Below are 26,147 nucleotides of genomic sequence, written 5' to 3'. Positions count from 1 at the left end.
GACCCCAGAATGCATTGTGCTGCATCCATGGAAGTGAAACTACATTCTTCTTAGATCGGCATGCTATTCGAATTTTTAGATTTGTTTACTCCACTATTTTATAGATATGCACATTTTGTTATAAGCGAAGCAGAGTGTCAGCTGCCAGAATTTACTGGTGCTGGTTTTGACTCTCATGAGGCCGCATCAAGGATATCTTTGCGATGGGCAACAGCAGTATTCTACAAGTGTCCGATAGCGGCCCAGTGATATGTTTATGTGTCCTTTTGATACCCAGGCCATTAATGAGTACTGCAAGTTGCGGCAACAGGTAAGTGAATGGCTGTGTGACTGTCATGAGATGATGCTTGGAAGCAAATGAAGGCTTTGGGATGGCCAGTACCACCCCAGTACCTGCTGCAGATGCAATGTGGGAGAGAGCCACACAGGAAGACTACGCTGCATTGCTTTAGGTGACGCATGAATGCGGATCTTAATTTGTGGAAAAATAAGTACCAGGGTCTAAGGTATTTTTTATAAGGTCATTGCCAGTTACACCACCCATTTCCCCTGCCAGGATTGCCAAATTACATCATACTCCCTCATGTATGACCATTTGGACTATTCCAGGTGACTAAGTATTAAGAATGTTTTCGGCACACATATATATTTTTTTTAACTGTACGTTGAATTGATACATTTTCTGCTGATGTGTTTAAGCTAAAAAATAGCCAGACAGCTCAAACTTGTGGTGGCCTGTCACAAACAAGTGCTGGCGTGAAGTATTAAGTGCTGGTGCTGAGCACCGGAAACCACTGGCACGGATTAAGCACTGCATGAATGCAATCTAGCATGAACTAGGTGTAGCAATTGTTCCAGGCAGTGCCTGGATACCCTCACAGATGACAAGCAGCACTCTACAAATTTGTCTTACGTTGTATTACCTTGTCACTGAGCGTATGATTGCTGTACAACTGCTTTGCAATTCTTGCGGTCTCAACAATTTGCTTCTCCTTGCTGATTAAGGAATGGTAAAACACAAAACTCTTCATTATCACACTTGAATCTAGCATCTGATAGCTCCTCTGTATCATACCCATGTCTACATGCATGGTATCTCACAGTGGTACCCATGTCTACATGCATGGTATCTCACAGTGCTACTTTAATTGCAATTCCCGATTCCATTGTTCAGAGCTCCTAATCTTTCCCTGACTCTAGAATTTGCTTCCACAGAGCTATTCTGTTGATTCATAGCATCTGGATCAAAATCTGCACAGTTCTTCTGAACCTTTCAACAGAACTCATACCCAACAACCACTGTTCTCCTGGTTCCAACCTGAATCTAGATCCCCACGCATCCAATCGCTTCAATCCCCAACCTGTAGTCACCCATATGTTGACAACAGCTAACGTGGATCCCACAGGGAAGGATAAGGAGTGTAATGAGGAGTCAGAGGTACCAGGCAAAGGAAGCAAATGTGGATGACACACTTGATCAACCTACCTAGAAGGTTGTAAACAAAAGATCACCCAGGTAGTGATAGAAAGGACAGAGGTCAGAACTGGCAATAAAGACACGAGGAAAGGCAGGGGAGTGGGATATAGTGACCATGCATGCAATTGACAAAAGAGACACCAGCAAAGTAATGAAGAGACTCTTACTACTGGATGAGAATCTTCACCAGGTTGATGTGCCCGCAGGTGGCAGCAGCATGAAGTGGAGTCCACAGCTCGTTGTCTTTTGAGTTCACATTAGCGCCATGGTTCAAGAGCAACTTGATGACCTCTTCAAAGTTATCAATACAGCACTATTCGTAGGAGAAACCAGAAATGTGTGTTACATTTATTGGGACAATTGACAATAATTGGAGAGACAGAAGCAGACGCACAAAGTTATTTTAAGACTTGCGAGCAAGCTTTGTTTTTGGTTTTTAATATGCTTGCAATACGGAATTTATATATTAACCACTGCAAAGGTCTGAGAGGTATAACATTCTTGACTTGACTGAGAGGCAGTCTTGCCTTTGACAACAAGTAATGTAAGTAACGAACCTCAAGTTCACTGGAACAGGCTGGAATTTTAAGGAATGTTACACTGAATAGCACATGCTGTACATACAAAAGCACAAGGTAGTATAAAATCCACATGTGCACGGTTCCAGGACTGAACAATTCGCTACATACAGAACAAGAAGACAGTGTTATGTAACGATGAAATGTACTGAAGTGTGAACACAGAATAGGAGTTTACAATGGGCCCTTATGTACTCTGCAGGAGTAGCACCAAAAGTTTGGCACTACTCGTGCAGAGTACATCAATTACGCTATTGCCCCCTACCCTGCGCCATGGTGCACCATATTTTAAATACGGCACACACATGGTGGCGGTAGGGGGGGCGGTAAAGGGGTGCAAGAAAAGTGGCGGTGCACACAGTGCAGCTCCACTTTTCTTAAATATACCACTAAATGTTTCTCCTTCACTTGCTATTTAGCAGCGTTTAATTGGGAAAAGCTTAATTGAAGTACGCTAACGTGTTTACTGAAGACAAATATACGCTTACACAATACACGATTGCCACCGAAAAAATCTAGTCGAACCACAGAACACAATGGTCACATGGAAAATAAAAAAAAAATTAAAAGCTAATGCCTACATATTAATACAATTGTGTCTTTTAATATTTGTCTTTACGTGTTGTTTTACTGGTGTGTCCCATATGGTGTTTGGCTGCAATTTACACTGTTTAAGTGTGATTCTCTACACAAAATTTTATACATTGCTTATGTCTACAGATCAAGCCAACCAGTCATTTACGCTCTTTCATATGGGTGATGCTGCCCTTTCACGAACACATGCTAATGTTTCTGCTCTGTGTTTTTGTTTTTCACGTTAAAATTAAACTTTCATCTCAATAGCAGTCTTTTTGACGTTAATTTGCTGTATTTTACAATGCTTATGAGTAAAGAGTGATTCATGTCCTTGTGTTCGAAATGTTTTCTACAGCATGATAACATCTTCCTGTTTAAACTTCCAGCTCATAGTTTGGAGGGAAGGACATTTTCACATGTTAGAGTTTGCATTTATAATAAATTATTCTTTATTTTGCCCCCAGTAAATCAGTGAAGCAGAAAAATAACTGATGGCCCTTTAACAAAAATTGTTTGTGCCCTGCATCGGAACACCCCGGCTCAAATTAAGCACTGCAAACATAATAATTGTGCCTTCTTTAGATCCAGCTGTTACTCTGCACTGAAGGCTGATTCCTTTTTTGCTTAATAGCGAAGCCATAAGCTTTAAGCTTTATATTTTTAGCTTACAAGACCAACAATTTCCATATTAGCACACATGAAAAGTATGTTTTTCTAGGTTCAGCTGTCACTTTACATCGCACGCTAATAACTGCTGCATATACTTTTATGAGTAATGAATAATAAAGCAGGATAATGTGTAATTGCAAATTTTCAATTTTTTATATTGCGCTTTCATTTTGGTCTTGTTATGACTTTCCCAAGTGTCTCTTTTGGTCCTACTAAATGCAGCGCTGTAAGCAAGAGATGATGCTAGGAATTATTATAAGGCAGTGCAGAGGGCTAATGTGGCTGCTGCAAAGAATGTGTTGTAGGCAGATCACAGACTGCATTACATCTTCAAATGTTAAAATAACTCTGGTGATTAATGTTATTTCTGGAGAGAGAACTTACTTGTCTCTAGTGGAAGCTTGGACTAATTATAATGTAGTGCAGAAGGTTAATGTGCCTGCTGTGAGGAACATGAACTAGGCAGATCAGAACTAGCAACTAGTCTAACAAGCTCACATGAAAGGCGATATTAACGGGCTGCTGGCAAGCAGCAGAAACTTCACTGGAAGGACAGATGGGGATTTTTCTTGTTAAAGTTCTTTTCCCCTTTGGAGGTGTTTCTAAAAGCAATTGAAACGAGGGGCCAGCTCAGCCCCTTTGCTCCTGATAGCTGGGGAGGATTCTGGTTTGTGCACGTTTCTAAGCAGTACCTTAGTACCCCCATAGTTGAAAAAATAAAACATGAGCTGCTCAGAATGCAGCTTAAAACCTAGGCTGTTGTTAGAGGAAGAAAGGGCATAAAAGAGAAATAGGTACAACACACACCAAAGACATAATCAGTAAACAACTAGTTAAAAAATGAAAGTAATACAGTTTCACATAAGTGAGCCGATGGCCACCATGAGCATCAGTGTGAAGGGACACAATATCAAAAAGAAGTTCGCTCGCAGTCAAACATAACGGCAAAAGTGCAATTAGCCATGTAACAGGAGGGACAAACGTAAAGCATTTACCATTGAAAATAAATAATTTTTTTAAGTCAAGCCCATGAACGAGTGATATTGATGGGCGTGCAGTGGGCACGGTTGAAAGCCCAGATACATACCAACACGTCGGAAAAGCAGAGCTTGCCCGCTGCAATGCTCAATCTAAAAAACACAGTTGAGGGAGAACAGGGGAGGAACTGGCTGGGCTGATGAAATGGACTTTAAGACGGGATGAGAGAAAAAGAAGGAGGGAATGTGAAAGGTTTACCCCACAAAAAAACAAGTCAGAGATAGTAGGCAGTAAGGAGGAAGGTAAGTAGGGAGAGCTTCCTCCATGATAGGGAAAGAGAGGGACTATGTGACATGCGAAGAAAAGACTGCAGAGATTCTCTTTAGCAAACAGGGCTATTCACCGGGACAGTATCTGCATCCTGGGCATACTATTCATTTGGAAAAAATCAAATGAACTTGTTCGTAGAAACTGTTTTTCCAGAACTGCTTTCGTTTTCTTATTTACATTTTTTCCAGAATGTTTCAAGAAATAAAATGCATAAGAACAGGATTGTAAGGCATTGTTACATCCCTGGGCACAGTAAGTACGGAAAGAACCAGAACCGTTCTGCCAGGAGATAACCATTATGGACTTTGCTTAGTTTCATGTGCTGGTGCATGGAGGGTAAGAACAGAATCATGAGTGAGAGGAAACTGTGACAGAACAATCTGATTGAATTGTATGACTATACAACGCACGCCTTTACCACGAAACCTACGAAACCTATACCACACAGATGCCTTTACCACTCATGGCCATATATGTTTATGTACACATACACACACAGTTACCTTAAATATACATACCTTGCATGGTAAAGGCATGCGTGGTAAAGGCATATGTGTGGTAGAGGTATGCATGGTTAAGCATTGCATGGTAAAGGCATGCGTGGTAAAGGCATATGTGTGGTAGAGGTATGCATGGTTAAACATTGCATGGTAAAGGCATGCGTGGTAAAGGCATATGTGTGGTAGAGGTATGCATGGTTAAGCATTGCATGGTAAAGGCATTGCATTGTAATGGATTTGTGGTAAAGGCATTCTGTGGGGAAAAGACTTGTAATGGCAGTTTCTCGTCTATGAGCACTCAAGAACAAGTCTACTAGAGTTTCAACAGTGAAACATGGATGGACAAAATAAGCCTTTTCCATGGAATACCATCTCCAAATCACCATCCATGATCGACATCTCAGAAACCAGGGATAACTACTACAATCCACCCATGAACTTAAAAAAGAAGATAAAGCAAAAAGGCAACCTTGTAAAAGGCTCACGATGAAGTAATACTGAAAGCACAAAAGATACTTAGGCAGGCACAACATTAAGACAATACAAAGCCTTGATAGACCCAAATTGTTTTCCATAAATTTACTAGGAACTGCATCTCAGATTTCTTAAAGTCCTGAATGTGTGCTACCATTACACCTGTTACTATTTCAACCTAGATCCTTTATGAATTTTAAGTTCTAATTTAGCAATTGGCAGACAGGCTGCTTAGCAGCTGGTGTGCGGACCAAATGGTGGACCTGCTGTCACTTATTTCGTTTTTGATGGCAGATCCCCAAAGGAGAGTATCTTTATCTCTGGAAAAAAAATAACTAACATGCCTTATGCACTAATGGGTTTCTCCTAGTGCACTAGGACATTTCTAAACTTCTCCTGTTCAGTACCATCATGGTGGTGGTCCTGGGCATAACCTAAATAGGGTTGCTTCTCTGATTCTATTCCCACCAGCATTAGATCTTCTGCAAGTGTTTTTCTGGTGGCAGAACCACTCTAAAAACACATTCCCCAACCTGTAAATGATGCAGGAGAACATCGAGGACTGTAGATATCATGAGCGTCAATTCACAAAAATGCCAGGAGCAGCGGAAATGACATCAAACACCCTGTGTCCTTTACTTTGACTCACACACATGCTTACACATACACACATACACTTTCTCTCACATAAGCTTGATAGATGCCTGTCTCTGGCACTGCTCGAGGTCCTCTTGGAACCTCGAGCCCAAAACAAGCCAAGCATTCATTTGGATTCTGACTGCCGCCTTTTCTCTACCCTCGTGCACAAAGTTTAAAACTTAGCATTAACATTTGTGCCAAAAAGGAGGGACAAATAGATAGCAAGTTAGTGGCTTTACAAAGTGAAACCAGAAAAACTGGGCTGAATCCCATTTTTCCTCTTTCACCAAACTTGGTGACCTTAGGGAAATATTTTGTTTCACCACTCCCACTCTTTCTTCATTACACCTCATTGGACCTGTAATGTAACTTATTAATGTCAAGGCTGTCGCATTTTAAAGAAATGCACTTTTTTTTAAAACTTTGATGAAATTATGATGTTTTTTGCATGATTTACATGACAAACATGTCCATGTCTCGGCTCATGCAAGGGCTCTTAGAGCCAAGGCAGACCCTTGATTCAGCTGTGGAACAGCTCCAATTTGTTGGCTCTCCCCACTCCCCCAATATATTACTCTTAAATGCTTCCGCCAAGTATTGTTCATTGGCTAGCCCCTTGTTCTTTGTTTCTTTATTTCCAAGTTTTTTACATAGCTGACCATTTAAAAAGTAAACGTTTGGGACTACATAACATAATGAATTAAACTCGTAACGTTTGATACTCTCAGTGTTATTACATATTTCGTTACTGTTCTATTTAGTGAACTACAGCATTTTCTATGAATTGAAAATGTTTTGTAGGACACACAGTATGGGTTCTTCAGGAAAACCTACCAGGTAATGCCGCACCCAGAGTTAGACATACCGCAGGGTGTGGGAGTGCCATATTGTCACACTATGGAATGGAGAATTACTGCGGGAATAAATATTGCTGACCAGTTTCTGTGGGTTTTTTCCACATTCCAGCCACTCTCCCCAAGGCACACGCTGCGAGTTTTTCTTTGACGCTATGTATCAATGGACAATCCCAAATGTGCGGTATTATTGCATGTAGTATAATCCCAAATCGGGCACTACTGAGAAACCAGTAACGGGGCCCAAGGCGTTGATTACAACTCAGGCCTAGATTTACTTAATTTTCACACAATGCAACGCATCAAGCATATTTGCTGCACTGGTTTGTGTAACGTGGAAGACACAGCACAGAGCCATATCTACGAAGACTGACCTGCGGCTGCCCCTGCACTCTAACCAGCCTGCCTTGTACATTCAAGTACCATGGTGCCTAGATGAGTGTAGGCTGCCTAGCATAGGAGTTATACAGGAAGACTACCCTTCCAATATAAGGGCTTACCTACTTACCTACCGGAGATTATGCAAAAAAAAACATCAGAGAGCCGGCATCTATTTCACTAAAACTATGATTTGATTTTGGTCCAGACACTTGTCTAACCACTTTATCCGGTATTCTATACTTACTTACTAGGCCTGGTCTTTGTCTTATCCTCTGAGTCAATGCCTGATTAGTTTTAAGCAGTGATATATGTTGCCACTGTCTTTCTTGTGTACTTTGACCAGGTCAGAGCACAAATCACTCATGGCTATCACCTAAAATGACCATCATATACTCTTCAGTGATCAGTGAAATGAACATGAAATGACATTGTCCACCAGTGCATGAAACCTAGAGAAATCTATATCGAGGTCACTGCCCACCAACTACATAGCAAAAATATAACCCTAGGTAGTTTGTTAAACTTAATGTAGCAATTCCCAACACCTTAAAATAAATGCATCTTCCATTTCCAATTCTTCCCTTTGCAAATTGCCCTTTGTCCTCCTCTCCTTTCTCCTTATCTCTGACCTCCTGAAGAGTTAAAACTAGTTCAGTCCTACCAACAAGTTTGCAAATAATCTAATGTGAAATTGATAGTTTGTACACATTTCTCGATCGCATATCCTTGAAACCTGGGCATGCAGGATTTTAGTATTCATTGGGTCGACAATTTTTGCCATCTCCCACATCTATTGAACCTCTCCCTCAATCTTCTCTAGATTTTTTGAGCAGTCTAGAGAGGAATGGCAAAGATTATTTCAGATGCCTGCTTTCAGAAGCCATTTGTTGGTATGAATAAAGAGTGAAGGACAATTAGGGTAGGATGTGGTCTAGTGGTTAATTTACTAGTTTGGAACCTGAGGAGTTGCGTTTGAATCCAGGCTTTGGTACATAATAATTAATTGTGTTCTCCGCGAACATTTTTCTCACTCCTCCTTCCACCCGAACTAGTAATGTTGAATGTATGTAATTTATTTGGGTAATTCAAATTCGTAAAACCCCCTGATAAGCGTGATCTAATATTGTTTTCTAGCCCCACTAATAATGTCAAGGCCTAATGTTTGGAAGCAATTGCAGGTGGCACTCTCACCCGTTAGAACCGGTGATATATTTTTCATCATCAGATTTTGACCCAGATAGAGAAAAGGCAGATCAGCTCTAACATGAGCAAACGCGAGACCCGTTGCATTGTAAATGCTTGTTATGATTTGCTGGGCCGATTTTCAATATTGATTTCCCTGATATCAAACCAAACATTGTCTGTAGCAAGCTCTAATCCATGCAGTCTACCTTGCCAAACACTTATACAGCTTGCCTTTACAGGCTAAAAACTGCCCCTATTTGCAATCATGGGCCTCTTTTTCAGCTTTCTAATTTACTATTGGGGATCACTTTTCTTTTGGTGCCTAGGCCGATTTTCTGTCACAGTCCGACACTGTTTAGAGACCCTGTTCTTATTTCCTCACAAATTTACTTATGTATGTACATTGCTCTGATAGTCTCTTGTTAGGTTATCGGTGCATAAATCCAAATATATACACAAGAATTTGAAAAAGAGATTCAACCGAATGTTTTAGCTAGCATCGTAGGTGTAGCTAATGCCTGAGCTTTGCTGGTAAACAAGGGACGGAAGGCCTAACAAAACTGGCGTATTTGAAATATGTTACTCGTTGCCTTGGAACATGTTTTTTAAAGATCTGAAACAGTAAACAAAGTACGTGTGTCAAGGCTGTCCTGAAGGAGAAACACAAAACTGTGCTTCACAACAAAGGGAGATGTAACTGCAAGGGACAATGCGACACCCACGCTGCCGGGGTGTAGAATCACGAGGCGGGTGGGACAACGGGGAACTCTACGTGTGGGGGCCCCACAAGGCCAGGTTGAGCCACTTACTTCGACCACTTCACTGTCAGACAGGAACTGAGTGTCTAAGAGACACCCTCCATTTTGAGATCTGTTAGTTTCTATCCAGTTGTATTATTAACTTGTTTTTTGTTGTTCTTGCAGCCAAGGTCTTGTGGCTCGTGGGTGTGAAAATAGCTCAGCCGTTCCTCTCAATGCCTGGTAATAAGTCACTCGAAAGTTATATCGACTTGTGATTTCTGCAGTACTTTAGTGGTTCACTGATTTTATAAGAACAAGGTGGGCATCTTAGCTCATAGTAAGCCAAAGGGGCATTTAATTTTTGAAGTTCACCCCATATGCCGTCTCAACCCTCCTTCCTGAATTGTTGGCTATTATATATGTGGATCTGGCTTCCTTCCAGCTGTATTATGAAAAAAACCAAGCATTGGCAACCCAATAGGTTTTGCATATGCAAAATCTATCGGCTTTGTCATTTTTTTACATGTTGCACAGCAGTTGACTTTCTGTGCATATGGCTTAAAGTTAAAAAAAAGTCCTATGATGCGGTTAGTGCTGGTCGCATTACAGCGCTTTTTTTTACCTTAAGTAATGTTGCACAGTTCAACTGCTGTGCAACATGTAAAAAAAATATTGACAAGGCTAATAGATTTTGCATAGGCGAAACCTATTGGCTTTGCCAATCATTGTTCTTGGAGGAGCTGTCTGTCAGTCCCAGTACACTGAGCCTCTAAGAATGGATATTGGGAAGGCTCTGACAAAAGTCACTTTATGTTCGTTGCATTGGCAATAGAATACAAAACAATCCCACGTCACTTGTGAAAGTGCACACAAGGCAGAAGGGCCACAATTATATCATGTCATGTATTTTTAAGTTAACAAAAGACGTTATTAATTCATTTGTATATGCACATTTCTCGTGCCAACATGCCCCCATTAACAAGAGAGTTATAAGATCCCTGAAACGTACATAGGTACAAACAAATGACAGTCATTCGAAACAGTCTGTTACATAGGCCAAATGGCACAGTTTGCTTTTGGTTTAAAGCACCGTTATCGAGTGAAAGAATGGGTGAATTAACAAAAATTATGCTCTAGAGGATGGCTCGGTGAGTCGTTCAATTTTTGTCTACAAAAGGTGGCATCTGGTGGTCATGGGGGTCTAATCCTGGTAAGGCATATTCTCCCTTACATTCTTCTGCAGAGGGTAATTCAAGTACCATAAGTTTGGTAACAGTGACACCTACGAGCTGAACCACCCCAGTGTTAATGAACTTAAGTACAAGAACAACTAAGTGCAGTGCTTGCATGCTATGGACTGAAATGCAGCAGGTCACTTCCCGCAGACTGCACAACACACCAGCGGTATCCCATTGCACACGGATCAGCACATATGTTTTCCCCAGCAAAAACAGCCATTTTCCCTCCCAGGTCTGAAGTTCACGCACTCTTTGGTGACATCACGGTTGTGAACACTTCCAGGTTGTCCTCACCGAGACCGTAGATTTGGTTCATGTCTGCAGACCCCATGCTTTGCTGCTGCTGTGGTGGTCAGGTTCGAGAGAGTGCTCCTGCTCCATCCAGAGACTGACGCCTTAAGAGCACCCCTCAGTGCTCCGCTGATCAATGGCTTGGTCACAAAGGATGGGCGAGCTGTGTCCTCCCGTTAATGACAATTCCGCAAGAGCAAAGTGTCCCTGCTCCCATCTGTCCAGCTATGAATTCCACTAATGCAGAATTGTTATTAGTCCTCAAAACTTGCATGTAAAACATTAATTGCATGTTCGCTGCTGAAGTGGCTGCTGCATTTAAAGCACAGGTAAGGGAGCGCATCCACCTCAACTGTACACTCATGCACACCGAGCACCCAATACCTCAAGATTATTAATTATGTCTTCTGAAAATATGGCGCTGCTCATACAAAAAACGAGCAGGAATAAAAGTAAAATATAAATCTGTAAAAAGAGGTAGGGGTGCATGCCACAATGTAAAGCAACTCTCTCCTCTAGGGAGAGGACGTAGCGTAACGGGTAGAGTTGCTGACTATGAACCAGGTTCGGGTCTCGGCATCGGCTCAACATCCTGTGATTATAGGCAAATCACTTCATCTCCCCGTGCCTAACAAAACAAACTAGTGAATATAACCTTGCGTAATGTAACTGGTGATCACATAATGCGTCTCCATCACCTTTGAGGTGAGTTTGGTCATATAACCCTGCAAAAAAAATGAGTGAGGTAAAGAGAAGGGAGAGGGGGAGGAGCAAAAAGTAAAATATAAGCCTGGATGAAAAAAAAGGTTAAAGTGAAGGGGGGGAATCACCCCGAAAAGTTGAGTATGTTAAAGAGAAGGGGGTAGGGGGAGCGTTGAAAATTAAATTATAAGCCAGCAAGAAAAAATGTTTAAAGAGAAGGGGGTGTTGCGCTGTAAAGTAAGTAAAAGAGGGTATCTGCAGTAGCCTGGAGCCTGTAGCCAGTGGAAGGACAGGGGCCACTGGAAAGAATACTTGGTCCAAGCTCCACAAACCAACAATTGACTTGAAGCTCAGAAGGAAGCAGGATCCCAGGAAGCCCCACTGACCAATTGGATAACTAGAATAGACAGTGATGTGGAACCCCACCAATGGTAAGTGAAGGTAAGTAATGGGCGGGCTCTAATCCCCTTTCAAGATTTTTCCTTACAATTGATTTTGCAAGCACAACGCAAGCACTGTGCAAGCGAAACCTAAAAATGGAAACCTCCACAAATATGGTGAGGGGCCCCTGAGGCTCCTGCCACAAAATACAAAACCGCTCAACATTTTTAATGATATTGTAGTTGTTTTATTCTACACACAGTGTCTGGCCCTCTGCTGTAATGACAGCTGGGTGTCACCTGCTGTTGGTGTGTGGCACCGTTGCAGGTCTGCAGGATGAGCTGACTCCTTTGGTGGTGGTCCCTTTTCATATGAGTTTTGTAGATGTGTGTAACACCCCTGCTTAAAACACTTCTTCTCCACCGTTACAAGGCATGATATCCTGCACTGTCCATTGCTGCCAGACCACAACCAATTGCAGATATGTGTTTCCCCCACTAGCCTGGACGGTGTCACTCAGCTTTGGCTTGAAAGGAACCAACTCTATCAATGAACACCCTAACCTCCAGCATGGTGTGAAAACACTACTGATGTGAAAGACCCAGATCTTCAGGTTTAGTCCACCGCTCATGCATGCTGTTATACTAATAGGATACTATACAGCGTATCCAATGCAAATCATCAGAGAGCTACAGCTCCCCCATGGTGTTCTAATATTAGGGCCACGACCACCTGTACATGCGGACCACAGATCAGATCCACAAGCACCCATTCTATTGTGGTATCCTGGCTCTTCGGAGTAGTGCAATAACAACTCCATATTAACTCTATTTTAACATACCGTAACCCCTCTACGTTTTGCCAATAATGACACCTCAATCGGGTATCCCTGAGCACCTCAGTTTTCACCCACGACCCTGCTATTCTCCAATAAAAACAAAGGGCCTGAATTAGAGTGTGGTGGACAGAGTACCCTATCACAAATGGAACAGAGTACCCTGTCTGACAAACCCTCGGTCCACCCACCTTATTTAGAGTTGGGCGAACATTAGTGTTCCGGTGGCGAGGACCACCTGCTGGCTCAGTCGAAAGAATACCTCCTTTGACATTCTGAAGGAGTAGGCATCACTGAAGAAGGGCTTTACATTCTCCTCCCTATTTAGGGTGGACAGTGTAAACTCTTTTTCACCGTTTGAAACCGCAGGAAAAATCTGGTGGTAAGGAACAAGAAAAAAACAATCATGACCCCAACAGCCTCGAGAAAGCGCAGAAGGTGTAGAGAACATTAGTTTTTTTGTTTTTCAAAAACAACCTCCTGCTTTGCTAGTTTGTTTTTGAAAAACATTAAACTTGTATGGCTGATGGTACTGTCCGCCATACTTTCCCTACATCGACAGGAACCACCATCCTGTTAATATAAAGAGTGGTCTGCCTTCAACCTACATGCAAGTACACCTATGTTGTTCCTTTAGTGCTGGGATATTAAGGCTGCCTTGCCAAAACACCTTTAAACGCTGGTGGAAGGCTTTGACCTTGCGCTGTATCTGCAACGGCCCCATCTCAGTGATGTCCATGTTGGACAATACAACAATATCCTCCTTTGTCTACTAAATTGGCAAGGCTCCTGTGGGTTTAAGCACATTCTGACCATATATAGCGCCACATGCTTCTCTGCTACTCAGCCTCCAATGCCACTTCTACAATTGAATGATCCCCAACCTCCAAAAATGTAGTTCAGTGCTCTGTTTGTAGTACATCAGGCCATTTAGGAGCAAATAATGTAGACTCTAATTGACTTAACTCCACAAGTACCTACAGCCCGAGAGTAACCTTCTGAATGCAGAGAGGATTATGCATTGGGTCCCTACGATCAGAAATGAGCTACAGGGCTGACTCTCACTGTGGTACCTCAGGAAGACGTCCTTCTGAAGCACCAAGTCCTGCCTTTATTTCAGAAAAATATGGACATTTTACCTCTACTTTTGTAACTCAATCTTCAAGTCTTGCAGGTTCAGTGGATACAGTTTTCTTCACTGAAAACTGCACTCTATGAGGACCCAATTAGCATAACATTACATGACATGACATATAGGGGGGCCACAGGAATTATGCGATTCTGCGGATGCGGTATTTTCCCCATAATTATGGAGTCCCCAACACTTGTCACATAACCCATCATCTTCCGCATAATATGAACATTTTCACAAACAAAAAAATTGTCTACCTCAAACTGATCAAACGTTACTAAAAATGATACCACGTTGCCACGCATTGGCGGGCCTTCTGTCGCACAGAGGCTGATGACCTTTTCAGTTGGTGATTGCTGTATTAGATATTAAACTGGTGTTAATCAGGTGAAAATACCTTTTCTCATACCGTTTTAATAAGTGTAAACATTAGAAAAATGAAGGAATACTGCCTCAGAATGTGCAGCATTACCCTGCATAATTTGCATTTTCTTGCCACATATTTTTCCTCTGCCGCATAATTCCATTGGCCCTGCATATAACATAAAACATAACATGAACTTAACATAAATACCAAATGTCATAAAACAACGTAGAACAACATAACCTAATATTAAACGTAACACAGCTGGCTGGAAATAAGTTTGGCTTTTATGTCTCCTCGCGACCTCTTCTAGCTCCCAAAACATTTCGTAATCAAATCTTGTCTTTTCTGCACCATCATTAGTTCGCTCGGCAGTGAAGTGAATGAAAGGAAAGAAAACTGCAAGCAAAAAGAAACCAACTGATAATTATCCATTGAGGTATTTTTTCATCTCTGTATCCAGGCAGACAAAGAACGCACCAGAGCTGCTTGCTCTGGGAGTTTTTTCTGCATCTAAAAACAAGGGACTCGCAACTGCAGAGGAAGCTGCTGGCAACAGAACCTTTGTCATCATCGCAGCCGTGAATGGAGGTCTTTATACCATGGTCCAGAGAAGAGAGCATCACCCGAGCGAAGCCGCCCGCGGACCTAGTTGCACAACAGTAGATCCAGTGAGAGGCTGCCTGCCCTCCCCCTGCATTTTAACGCGGCTGGGGCTAGAGGTGGCAGAGAGGGGAACATTCTGCCCCTGGCTTTATCCGGTAGCTAGCTCCTCAGTGGTTTTAAGGAAGTAGCAGGAACCACAGAATCATAGTAAGAGGACATCGCCTCTAGTGATAGTGTTTGTGCTGGAAGGTGTCCCTTCCTGCACAAAAACAATAATTCCTACAATGTAGACACACTTCCACCATGGTGCAAGGGTGTCTGCGTTGGCGCATGGCAGCCAATGGTGCGCCAGCGCAGGGGGAAAGGACAGGAATTTGCCGTATCTCATAGGTACAGCAAATTCCTGCCTTTTTCTTTTTTCTTTTGATACCGGGCAGAGCAGCACGAATCCTTGAGGGTCTGCCCTGCACCAAAACCTTGTAAATGAGGCCCCCAATTTCACACATTAGCACTGTGCAGACGTAGGATATACCTAAATAAGAACAGGGAACATATAAGCCTAAATATAAAAGCCACAAAGTGATACAGCAGCAGTGAAACCCAGGAAAGGAGAGCAAACTCATTTATCACAAACCGTGCTTTAACAGGACACACATAGACACAGATGAAACACACCTCACGCACAGGGCATTTCAGAATTTTTTGAATGTTGCACAGAAGTAGGTTCCTGGAAGTAAAGAGAAAGAGTTTCAGCCTGAACAAGACTGAGCAAGTGTACAGAACTTCATAAAACCTGCTGTCTCTAGAAGAAGTGTCTTCAAGCTGCGTACTGGTTGAGGACCAACTGAGATGTTCAATACTCTATACTGAGCCCACTCCTTGCCCCACTCTTTTCCGGCCGCCTGGTTATCCCTTTCTTGGAAGGCTAATTGCTAGTTACCCACAGGAAACATACAAGCAGAGGTGCTGCTGCAACCAACCAACAAGTCAACTCCTTAACATCATTTTCTTCCATTACTTCTTTCTAAAACACTAGCATAGAAGCAGCCCCTCTTCGTCATCAAGTGTAGCCTAAGATCAGAAAAATGACTTCCATAAGAGCCCATAAGACCATTGCCCTTGGTCTAGAAAACTGGGCCTCCAACATCAAGCACACCTTGAAATCCTGAATGCAGCTCACTGACACAAAGCGTGGCATGGCTTTGAAATCAGAAAACTCCCTAGAAAAAGTAATGCACTGTTGCTTTGTCTGTTAGTGGTTGACTGGGACCACAGTGGATCCTTCAAGCACTTTTTGGCCAACTGCGGTGAAGGGGAGGTTAGATACACCATGCAGGTCATTCTGGTCAAAGTTTTCACCCTCTGACTTCTAAATCTTCAGGAGCAAATGGTCTAAGGCTGAATATGGCAAGGACTTCTTGATATTGGGTATGTCATTGTTAAGCTCCCACTGACGATAGGCGTATTGGATCCAAAAACTCAGAGTGGAACGAAGATGGAAGCTGGATTTTTTAGCCACCTAGGTAACTGTGCCCCAAGATAGAATTTCCACCTGACTCTGATCCAAGGTTTTCCTTCAGACTAGGTCATTGTTTTAGTTCTCAAAATATTTCAGCGGGCAAAGCTGGAAGTTTTACCTGGACAGGAATCCAGAAGGCTGGATACATTTATTGTGAGGTCTATTTTCACCCTGACAAAAAGCTCTGAACAGAACATGCCTGGTTTTCCCTAAGGGGCAGCCTCCCTGGCAGGCCACAGTACCTTGTCCCAGTCCTCTGGAGGTGGAAACAAGTTCTACTTTTTTCCCACTGCTGGCAACGTTTCTCCTGGTCACTCCTGCAGCACTCAAGTACTCAGAGAAAATTTCTGGGAAACAGGTCTCTCTCTCTCCAGCCAGAGCTCCTGCAGGATCAAATTCTTGGTGGTTAGCTGGGCCTTCCTGGACTATAGAGTATTTTGCTTCTTAGGTCCCTGGAGCAGGTAAACAGAAAGTCAGCCACATAGCCCATGGACAGCCATCCTGATCCCTGGGTGTCAATAAACATCATGCCTTCTTGGGTCTTCTTTGTCAGATATCACCTTGATTTCTTTTTTGAAGGAGTGATAAGAAGTACATGTAGTAAGTTCCCAACTTCCCTTACCACTTGGACAGCCCATCAAGGTCCAAGCTAATCTGGGTAACTGGGGACAATGGGATGGAAGAGAAAGAAACACAGGTCCCACGGAGTCAGTGCTGGTATGTACGTCTTACCCAATTGGATTCTGCATGCCTTCGTTATCACTTTCTGTTTGGAGCATTAAAGAATAAGCTCAATTAAACAAGTGAATAAGTGTCCTTTAAACAGTTTTTTGCACTATTTCCTTTACAGTTCCAGAATAAGTACTATTAATTTTCACAGGATCATCTCTTTTGTGGCAAAGTAAAAAGGCCTCAGGAAAGCGTGCCAGTGGCAGGTAAGTAAATGCAGTCATTAAAAAAAAATGCGGACTTTGCACAATATCACTGTATACTTTACAGTTCTGGGTGTTTCTTTTCTTTTCTGTTGAGGATATAAAGACAGGAGGACAAGTAGGAAAAGCTACCCTTAGAAGTCCCAGGAGGCAGACTCCGTATCAGAGAAGTATATGTAATTAATAAACACCAAACAAGTGCAGCACGTGTTACCCCTATGTTGGAAGAGCGCAATACTTTCAGGTTCTTGTTATGTCTGTTCTTTTCTTTGATGTTGGAACGAGGTCGAGAAATAAGCAGGAGTGGCTTCACCAAGAGCCCAAGAATCCCTGGAGCGAAGAAGGATGCCGAGAGCAGCGCGTGACCCAGCAGCGGAAAGGTAAGTGAGACCGGCAGCAGGAAACTGCAAGCGTGAAAACACTAGAACGCCAAGCAGCTTCCTGCCTGGCAGAGGTAGCGTTTGCCTGCTGTGCTCTGCCCCCACTACATTCGGCACTGGGATCCCAGGAAGCGTGACATTCTTCCAACAGTCAGACAGAGTCTTCTTTCTTCAAGATATTTTTGTCCCATTCTTTGGAGTATGCTGTAGAGGTGGAGGGTTTTATGAGAAGGCTGGTGTAAATGTGAAATTGCACATCTTTGTGATTAATGTGCATGCTTACCCCAACACTCTCTCTAAAAATGTATTTTAAGAAAATGTTTTGCGGCATCCTTTAAAAATCAGTACTGTCCGGGCAAATCCAGGACGTCTGGTCATGATAGATGTACGGCATGCATAAAAATTGATATTATGCTGTATGCATAATATGTGTTGTGTCATGCCTTCGCCAGTCTCCCAATAACACAGTGTGATAACTATCCAAAAGTATTGATAACTTCACAATTTAATGCATAATTAAAGCATCAGCTATATGATATATGTCCTATGGATTCTTATTTTTGAGTAATGGTTATTTATCTGTGAAACACAGAACCAGAAAGTCTGGCAATAGGTGCAAAAATTAAGCCGCTGGCAAGAGATCAAATGCACTTTTAGTTCTCTAAATTTTCCACAAAGAGAGATCAAATGTACAAATAATGCTTTTAACCTCTGAATCGTTGTCACAAACAAGAATCTGAGAACTAAAAGTAAACAAGAAGTACAATTTTTATTGACAAGCAGATTTTTACATATATCACGCCTCACGTACAGTGGCACAGAGGCAGAGGGCTTTTCCCAACAATATTTTTCAACAACTGACCACTTGATAGAGATTAGCCATCTGGGTGGAGTACAGAGGACACCATTCAACTACCTATTTTGTCATGTAGATACTGTGGGACAGATCTATCATTATGTCATGTAGAAAGCCACCTTGCTGTGCTGCATTGCATAAAAGGGCAAAAATGTGCTGTATTTAATGATAGGGCACATTCCTGTCCTTTCCTAGTGCTGGTGTACTTGTGGCTGCTAAGCACCTATGCACGCACCCTTGCGTAATGGTGCAAGAATGCCTGCGTTGTAGGCAGGTTTGTTTTTGAGCAGGAAGGGACATCTTACTGCCTAAAAACGATCCTGAGAGGCATTTCCCTCTTTCTTTGTGTGATGCTGAAAGAGGAAAAAATACGGATAAATACAGATATTTCCCCTTGTTACTCCTCACCTGGGGAGGTGTAGTATTTTGACACATTCCCAGGTAAGCCACTAATGGTAAATCTGGTAATAAACTGACATCCATGGGTGGATGCGTGGAACGCCTCCCTGAGGCAGAAATTTGCACTGCATCGCATTACTCTAGGTGTATCAAGTCATGCCTGGCCATGCAAGGTAAATCCCACTTAGGTTTTGCGTTGCTCTAGCGCTCCCTTGCATGGCCAAGGGTGACGCAAAACCTTGATAAATCTGATCCTAAGTCAGAGGAGTCGGCTCCAATTCGTTTCCAGGTCCATCTTAGTCTCCAGTCCTAGCAGGAGGAAAATAGTTCATGGTCCTGACAGAGAGAGGAGACCTAATCTAAATAGAAGAGTGGTTGAGTTAGAACCAGAGACCATTCTGATGGAAGAATGGGTTAGCCATTTTGGATTAAGTGCTTCTGGGAATTTTTACAATAAAGCAAAGCGGAAGTGATGCAAAAGGAGTTGGGTATAAGGTAAGAAATTAGTCAGAATTAGGTGAGACAAAATCTTCAACCACTGGCCTGCTCACAAGATAAGACTGGCACCTCATCACCAACTCCACAGAGCATTTTTGAACCTTGGAAGAATAGAATACACAAGAAGAGAAGATCCTGGTGGAAGATATACAATTTAAGCACTTCAGACAAATTGAGGAAGAAAATAGCTAGGATTGGATGGAGGGGATTCTCCAGTATCAATCTAGTGCACAGGATAAGACCGGCACTTAACCTCCCCCAATTAACGTGCTTAGACTTCCCTGATGTGCTGCCTTGCCTCCTTCATACCACACAGCATAGGATGAGTGAAATAGCATCATGGGAGCCTAACAACCAAGTCTGAGATCACCAGCAGTCTGCTCCTGGAACTCATCATTACAAAGGGGAGAGGGTGTGTTATTACTTAATTTTCACCCAACAGAGGACATTTCATATTTTGTATATGTATATATATATATATATATATATATATATATATATATATATAATATTCCCTAAATTTAATCACTGTAGTCCTTCAACAACAATTATTGGGGCAAACATGAAGTTCTTTTTCGATGGATGTGGCTGTCCTGGTTTTTGATATTGAAAATCTGGGCACCCTACGTACTGCCCATGTGTGACACCATCATCCAGTCCTGAGTTTGTAGCCCCCAGGACAGTAAATGCTCATTTTTTGAGTCCATACTAAATGTTTTTAAAGTGTTACTGCAAGTTTCATATTCGTTGGTTGCCCTATAATTGTAAAAAATCCACAACCACAGAAGACCAGAAAGTTGGCTTGGACTTGCAAGAAGTATGTCCGATTTTGGTGAAGATGTCCAGCCACAGGAAGTTGAAATGTATGCATTTCTGGCTAGAATCCAGTTTTCCACTTTCAAAGCTCAGGCTTGTGAACGTGTTGAAAGGCCGTGCTAGAATTCCCTGCAGTGCTATGCTGTCGCCCAAGGTTAAAGGGGAGATGGTATGAATTTGTTAGAACTCTCCTTTGGACCCACAATTGAGCCTCTCATGCCACTGGCTCTTCAGCTACTGCTTTCTACTATCTGCCTTTCCTATACTAAAATAATGCAATTGTAGTGCTTTGCTGCACTAGTGTCAAAAATCTTGATGCTAGTGCAGCAAAGTACATGGAGGTCCATTGATTAAAATGGGTGTGTCATTATAACACCTGCCCTGAGCTGGCATTAAAAATGATGGAAAAAACGGCGCAGTGAAATGTTGTAAATTTTACTGCACCATTTGTATTTGTTTTTTTGGGCCTCCCTGCATGAGAATGCCCCTCTTGCATACATTATGCTTGATGCACGCTTGATGCCTGCATAATGTGGCGCAAGGGGTTTTCAAAGTGGAGCAATACAAGCATTGCGCCACATTGTAAATATGGCGTGGGGGAAAAGCCACCTTAGCGCCGCCTTAGCATATTAAAAAAATTGATGCATCGGTGGCACATGGTGGCGCTAGGCACTTGTAAATATACCCCTAAGTTCTGTCTTGAAGTTTGGACAAACATGGAAGAATGACATACGGGACGGAAACAATTCTGAGTACCAAAATCTTTGTCAGCTTATTTCAAAACACTCCAGTGTACAAGCTGTACAGGGATGATGGACCCCTGCTCTTAGACCTTTGCATCACAATCAACTCTTCTCCATGGAGAGCTTGATCACGTTTCACAAACCATATCCTTAGCAACAGGACCAAAAGCCACTTACCCATAGCCAAAGGCAGACTCCTCAAGGGCCAGCCAAAATAGAAAGGGACTCTGCGTCTCGTGATGAGCAGCTGATACAGCCTCAAACAGGAAAGGATGAACACTGTTATGGGAAGACTCGTCCAAACCACTATCTGCTCCACTACCACCAGTGCTTCAGTGGAACACAAGCAAGACCCTGCGCAGGCTGCTGATGACCAAGTAGTCGAAAACCCAATCATATGCATCCTGACCTCCGCTGTTCATCTTCACCCAGAGTAACCGGTGCTGAGACATCAGATTAAGAGCCCACACCACAAAGAATGTAAGTAACAGGGACAAAGCCTGCCATTGTGCTGGCACACATCACACCTGCAACCTGAAGAGATGAACTCAGGCATGCGGAAAACTAGAGCGTGACAGCTGTTGATGACAAAATTGTAATTTTAAAACACAGAGGATAATAATGCGGGAAGGAACTTGGTAAACAACCAGCCCAGGCAACCTTCCAGAAAGCCCAGATAAAGCAGGCCATTATGGGTAAGATCAAAACCAGAGCCAAAACAGAAACTTCAGGCAGCAGGACAGGAAGAAGGAAGTCCCGGCCTGTCTGGGTCAGACATGACCATGTACCTTTCAGTAACACGTTCAAATTAATAAACAGAAGAAAGTAAGAAATAGACCAGGTCACGATCCTTGAATCCAATAACTCAAAAAAGAACAGATGACAGTCTGGGGGTATAGGTTTAGAGCATCAAGGTTAGTGCAACACCCCTGTCCTGCAATTGCCTGCTTCTGTTTCTAAGGTAAATGAACCACATATGTAACCAACAACAATGTTTCACTGTGATAATATTTAATATTAATTTACACTGATTCCAGCAACTTCAAGGGGCATATCCAATAATCCTCTAATACAGTGTATGATAATTAGTTCTGGGTTATGAAAACAACCACTGCAGTACACCATGTATTCATTCTACCAGGAGACTGGAATGTCGTATAACTCATGGGGACAATGATATACAAATCAGAAGAGCAACATCATGAAGAAAAGGTGATCGCATAGTGCATCCTCTGATCTGGAAAATAAAGTGAATAGTGGAATAGTGGCCGCCACAAGTGGTCTTCTCAATGTTTAGGAAGAGAGAGTTGTTCCTCATCCAGGTGACCAGTGCTACCAGTGCAGATTGTGCTTGTTTGTGCCTTAAAGAGAGAGCCATTGACTGTAAAAAATAATGTGGTGTTGTCTGTGTAACAAAGAGCTACAGTTCAAAAGATGCTACGAGGTTACCAAGAGGGGCAACATAGGGGTTAAAAAGGTTGGGGCTAAGGCAAAAAACCTGGTGAGCACAGCATGTGACTGGTTTAAAGGTGAAGCTTGAGGCGACCCATGAAACAGCTTGTGTTCGTCCACCTACAAAAGAGATGAATCAGTGCAACACAGTTCCCCTAGTCCCAACTTCTTTATCCTTGTAAGTAAGATAGCATGGGAGGCAGTGTTGAAAGTGGCAGAATGGTCATGAAGGATGAAGATGGTGATGCCCGACCTCATCCAATGTAAGCCTGATCATTGGTGGTCACGGTCAACATGGTCTCAGTACATAAAACTGTGTAAAAACCTGATTGTTATGAATTGAGCAGGAAGCGTGATTCTAGAAAATTTAGAGTTGTGATTGGCAGATCTCTCTGTTATTTTAGCAAGAAAGGGCAGAAGTGTGATTAGTCAATAGTTTGACCGTGTTAGGGGGTAGGAGGAATTATCACTGTCTGCTTCCAAGAATAAAAAAATTGCCCAGAGGACAGTGATGTGGAACAGATTGAATGGATTTACGCATAAAAAGTGTAAAACACTTTCACAGGAATAACAGATAAGGGAGAACCAGAAGATATTGCGGTAAGATGACACTAAATGATATCAGTGACCACTGTTATAAAGGATAACCCCACCCCACCCTTCTTCACTGGTTCCCATTGTGAACTGTACTAAGTCTTTCAAGAGCTAAGCCAGGAATGACCTTTTTTGTACAGAATCCCACTGTCACTAGAGCAGTTCTCCCAAGGCAAACCTCCAATTGTCATTAAGCATACTGCCATGAGATCGAAAGACTGGTGTTACCGCTGCCTGATATCTGAGCAGAAGATCCCTTATTCCCACAAAGCTGAAAACCTGATTGACCTGTAGGCCATAACTTTCAAAGATGCACAATCCATGAAGTCCAGACTCAGAAACTTCAACTGCTATGACTGAGTGTCTGTCTCCAGTGGGCCAGGGAGGCTGCAGTACCCAAAGTTGAGTGCTGATCACGCACGCCTGCTGCGCTGATCGTGTTCAGCAGCTCATGGCTGGAGAGAGGCTGCGGCCATGACACCTGCATCAAGAATTCTACCACTCAAGGAGCGGGACTCCAGAATGCACCTGGGATAGCCATTAGGTCTGCATCTCCATTGAGAAGGTTAAAGCAGGGCCTAGATTTAATTGGAACAAAATACTCAGGCCCATATTTATACTTTTTTAGCGTGCATTTGCATCATTTTTTGACGTTAAAAAGCAGTGCAAATGCGGCGCTAAAAAAGTATAAATATGGGCCTAAGTTCACAAAGAAATCTGCCACATGAACTTCAGTCTTTTGGACCAAGTGAATTGAAATTGAAAACCAATTAACTTAGTTACATATCTAACCAATGTTGTAATCAAGAGTAAACTTCACTATGCCGCATTAATGTCCATACCCATTCCCTACTTGGAACTGTTGACATTATCTATATCCTGTTGTTGAAAAGGACACCGGAGGGATTTAGTCATTCACTGAGGATCGTGGATGAGATTACAGTCTTGTACCTGACTCTTCTGTTGAATTGTGTAGTATTTCATTTTTGCTGTTTTATAACAGTACTTTCTTTTTAAATAAGTGATAAGCACTGAGCTGGACAATATATATATTTTTTTTATAAATAATTTATTATTGATTTTGCAATTGAATAAGATAATACAAAACAAGCTAAACAATTTTACACAGAAATAACAAGGCGCCAATGGGCACCAAACAGTGGTCAAATCCAATGCCCCAGCCAACACCCTGAATGAATAGATTGTACCTGTCAATATCGACGTGTCACGTATGTGCCCCATTTCCCACCAGAGGAACTAGAGGAATGTGTGTGGGTTCTACCTCTCATGGTGTCGGTCTGCGGCATCAGGGGTTAAGTTGTCATGCCCTCCCATCTCCCCCAGATCTTGTTATATTTATTCGGGCACCCTCTAGCCTCATATACGAGCTTCTCACATTGGGCACACCAATCCATCCCTCTCTTCCATTTTGTCAGGGCCGGTGCCTTATTGGCTTTCCAGTCCGCCACGATATCTCTTTTGGCCACTAGGCATGCCACCCCTAGCAAGGTTCGCTCTGCTCTGCGTAATCCCGAATCTCCCATAACCCCTAGTAGGGATATCAATGGTGTCAGCTCCATGTCCACTTGCAGGGTCAACGAGATCTCTCGCGAGATCATCTTCCAATAAGTATTAATAGTCGAGCATGACCACACCATGTGGAAAAAGTCAGCGTCTGGGCTCATACATCGGGGACAGTCAGCTGTAGGCCGGAGCCCCGCCCTGTGCATTTTGGAGGGTGTAAGGTAGGCAGTATGGAGATAATAAGTCTGTATTAGTCGGAGTCGTGTCGCCATGGTCAGGGCGTGGGGAGCTGCCAATGCCTCAGTCCAGTCCTCCTCTTCCACAGGGCCCACCCATCCCTCCCATTTCTGACGAAGTTCCTCCAGGGAGCAGGCAGTGGAAGTGATTAATGTGCGATATACCTGGGAAACGCCTCCCCTACCCAGATTCCCCATCAGGGCCCTCCTCTCCATAGGACTGCTTACGGGTATGCTGTCCCCTGTTTGGACCTGTGTCAGAAGGGCATGCCGTGCTGGACAATATATTATTATGTCTGTAGGTTGACTGTTGAGTTCTGAGCTCTTACCCTCACCCTACCTGTTTGAGAGGCCACCAGCTGCTCATCTTTATAGAGTCAAGTGTAGAAAAGAAGTGCTTGGCCAAGTTTTCAGTGACACAGTAGGACATAGAAGGATGGACCACATGGCACCAGTGGCAAACATATTCAACAACCATGTTTGAGGCTCAATAGTCCCTGTGCGCCTTGTGGCCCACTAAAAGGGGCACGGCACACCTAAATTACAGCATCAGCCTTATCTGTTTCTCTTGATGCAAAATGTATGTCATTGCCTGTGCAACCTTTTAACAACCTTATAAACTCCTCCCTCACAGTTTTCAATAAAATCCACCCTCTTATCACTCTTCATAAAACCCACCCTGGGCAGCCTCTCTTGCCGATGTCCCATTTGCAATGTTTCCTTGACCTTCTCCACAGACTCACCTCTTGCCAATCCGCCTTTTAGTCCATGCAGAGCACCAATACTACCCCTGCTCGTTTCTGGGAAAAAATACTCCCCATGTAGGACCAGAACACACTCTCCATGGTGAACTGTTTTATTTCCACAAAGTCATCAACACCTTCGTTTCTCCACACTAGGCTATGCCAGTGCCCTTAAATTTGGTCTTCAAAGTAGTCAGTGGACAGACCCCAACAGGCACAGAATACAGCCTCAACAATAGCCCTATGACATACAAACAGAGAGCATCAACTAGCCATTAAAAATACTCATTGACGTTTGGTCTGAGCAAGCTTTGAATACAAAATCCACAATGTTATAGGAAAACAGTGGCAGAGGCAACATGACTGGTATGCATTGTATAGTGCTACCTGGTAGAAGACTGCTTGTGCTAGAGGGCGGCTTGCTGATTGCAGCGAGCAGGGCTGTTAAGATACCATTCACACTACAGACCCAAACTAACCTCTGCACTCATTTACCACCTACTCCAACAATATGGTAAATGGGTG

The 26,147-nt window shown here is 42.9% G+C and overlaps 1 protein-coding gene across 2 annotated transcripts in view; it reads right to left on the bottom strand.

Annotated features, from left to right (window-relative positions):
* PPP1R16B (protein phosphatase 1 regulatory subunit 16B) overlaps positions 1 to 26,147 on the bottom strand; it is a 232,557-nt gene that overhangs the window by 56,283 nt on the left and 150,127 nt on the right. For both annotated transcript variants that reach the window (XM_069243781.1, XM_069243780.1), the window contains exon 4: positions 1,645 to 1,790. In XM_069243781.1, coding sequence (XP_069099882.1) covers positions 1,645 to 1,790 — 146 coding nt within the window. The remainder of the gene's footprint in view (positions 1 to 1,644; positions 1,791 to 26,147) is intronic.

This window comes from Pleurodeles waltl, chromosome 7 (assembly GCF_031143425.1).
Source record: "Pleurodeles waltl isolate 20211129_DDA chromosome 7, aPleWal1.hap1.20221129, whole genome shotgun sequence".
Lineage (NCBI taxonomy): Eukaryota > Metazoa > Chordata > Amphibia > Caudata > Salamandridae > Pleurodeles > Pleurodeles waltl.
This window is presented reverse-complemented; position numbering and strand designations above follow the sequence as displayed.